The 1,604-nt window shown below is 46.6% G+C and overlaps 1 protein-coding gene across 1 annotated transcript; it reads right to left on the reverse strand.

The window, feature by feature from the left end:
- Positions 1–564: 564 nt before the first annotated feature.
- Positions 565–1,230, reverse strand: LOC121380483. Its single transcript, XM_041509304.1, has one exon. The coding sequence runs from the start codon at positions 1,213–1,215 to the stop codon at positions 565–567; it is 651 nt and encodes a 216-aa protein (XP_041365238.1). The 5' UTR covers positions 1,216–1,230.
- Between the last annotated feature and the right edge of the window lie 374 nt (positions 1,231–1,604).

Below are 1,604 nucleotides of genomic sequence, written 5' to 3' on the forward strand. Positions count from 1 at the left end.
CCAGCCTTAGACTGATGGCTTAACCACGACTTCACCGAGGCCACGTAATAATGGGGACACTCTTAGGTAACAGAAACGTTCAGTCCATTTCCTAGGCCAAATGGCTAAGTAAGCATACGCTCTTGCGCTACTGGTGCCAATCGCACAGCCCGTTCATTTATTAAGAAAAAAAAAAAAAAAGTTTTATTTAACGACACACTCAACACATTTTATTTACGGTTATATGGCGTCAGACATATGGTTAAGGACCACACAGAGTTTGAGAGGAAACCCGCTGTCGCCACTACATGGGCTACTCTTTCCGATTAGCACCAAGGGATCTTTTATTTGCACTTCCCACAGGCAGGATAGCACAAACCATGGCCTTTGTTGAACCAGTTATGGATCACTGGTCGGTGCAAGTGGTTTACACCTACCAATTGAGCCTTGCGGAGCACTCACTCAGGGTTTGGAGTCGGTATCTGGATTAAAAATCCCCTGCCTCGACTGGGATCCGAACCCAGTACCTACCAGCCTGTAGACCGATGGCCTAGCCACGACGCCACCGAGGCCGGTTTTCATTTACTAAATGCATGTATCTGCTAATACCTGAAGTGCATGGCAAAAGAGTTTCAGTGTATGAGAAATGTTCGACCAATATCCAGGATGAAAGAAAACCCGTTTCAAAACAATCTCCTTGGTGTTTTTGCAAACAGCTAGAAAGTCACACCACGGGGCACCGCATACTGCCATCTGACCTTGAACCTGTGTCATATAGTGTCTGGGTATCCCTCCTATCAACCTGTTGCCCGAATACATCTTGTAGACGGGCGCTTTAAACTCGACCAGTCCCAAAGGTGGACTCGCCTCGCCGTCATCATACACGATTCCATCGGGAGATGCTCCGATGAGATACTTCAGACAGCTGTCCTTGTGTGGAGTCCAGAATCCAGAATCGCGGATTCTGCTGCCGGACAAGAGCACATAAAGTTCCTTCATGATTTCTTCCATGGCGATACCATGCTCCGTGAAACGATTTTGAACCTCAGGTTCTTCTTCGTTGACGTCCTGAAGCAGATGCATAAAGAAGTCGTAGGGCTTTCCCTTGCCAATTCCGACTGCCTCACAGAAGACGGAGGCAGTCAGCAGGACTTTCCTTCTGAGCTCAAACCATTCCTTCGACCTCTGCTGAACTCTGTGTTCTGTCCCCATGGTGCAAGGATGTGACATAATCATTTACGCACATGTGTACACGGAAGATACCTCCATCGGTATCACCTTGATCTAGTCTACAAAATGCAAAAAGAAGGAAATCATGAATATTACTGTACGTCTGCAAAACGCATAGCAGCTTGGAAGAAGTTGGTGTGTATCATGTAACAGCGAGTGAAATGTGTGAGGTCTCTGTAAGTGTTATATCGCACACCTTTCACTAATTTTTATACTGTACATAACTGTTTATTTTACTGCGACGGAACATGCTCTTATCTTTTCGCCTGTGGCGATGTTAATTGTTTTAGAGGGCCGTGTGCAGCTTGGTTACGTAATACCCTCGCGCGACGGTGGTAGTCCTGCGTCCCAAAATATGCACTTAGACCAGCTGGGCACAGTGGTTACGTAATACC

The sequence above is a fragment of the Gigantopelta aegis genome, chromosome 2 (assembly GCF_016097555.1).
Source record: "Gigantopelta aegis isolate Gae_Host chromosome 2, Gae_host_genome, whole genome shotgun sequence".
NCBI classification, from domain to species: domain Eukaryota; kingdom Metazoa; phylum Mollusca; class Gastropoda; order Neomphalida; family Peltospiridae; genus Gigantopelta; species Gigantopelta aegis.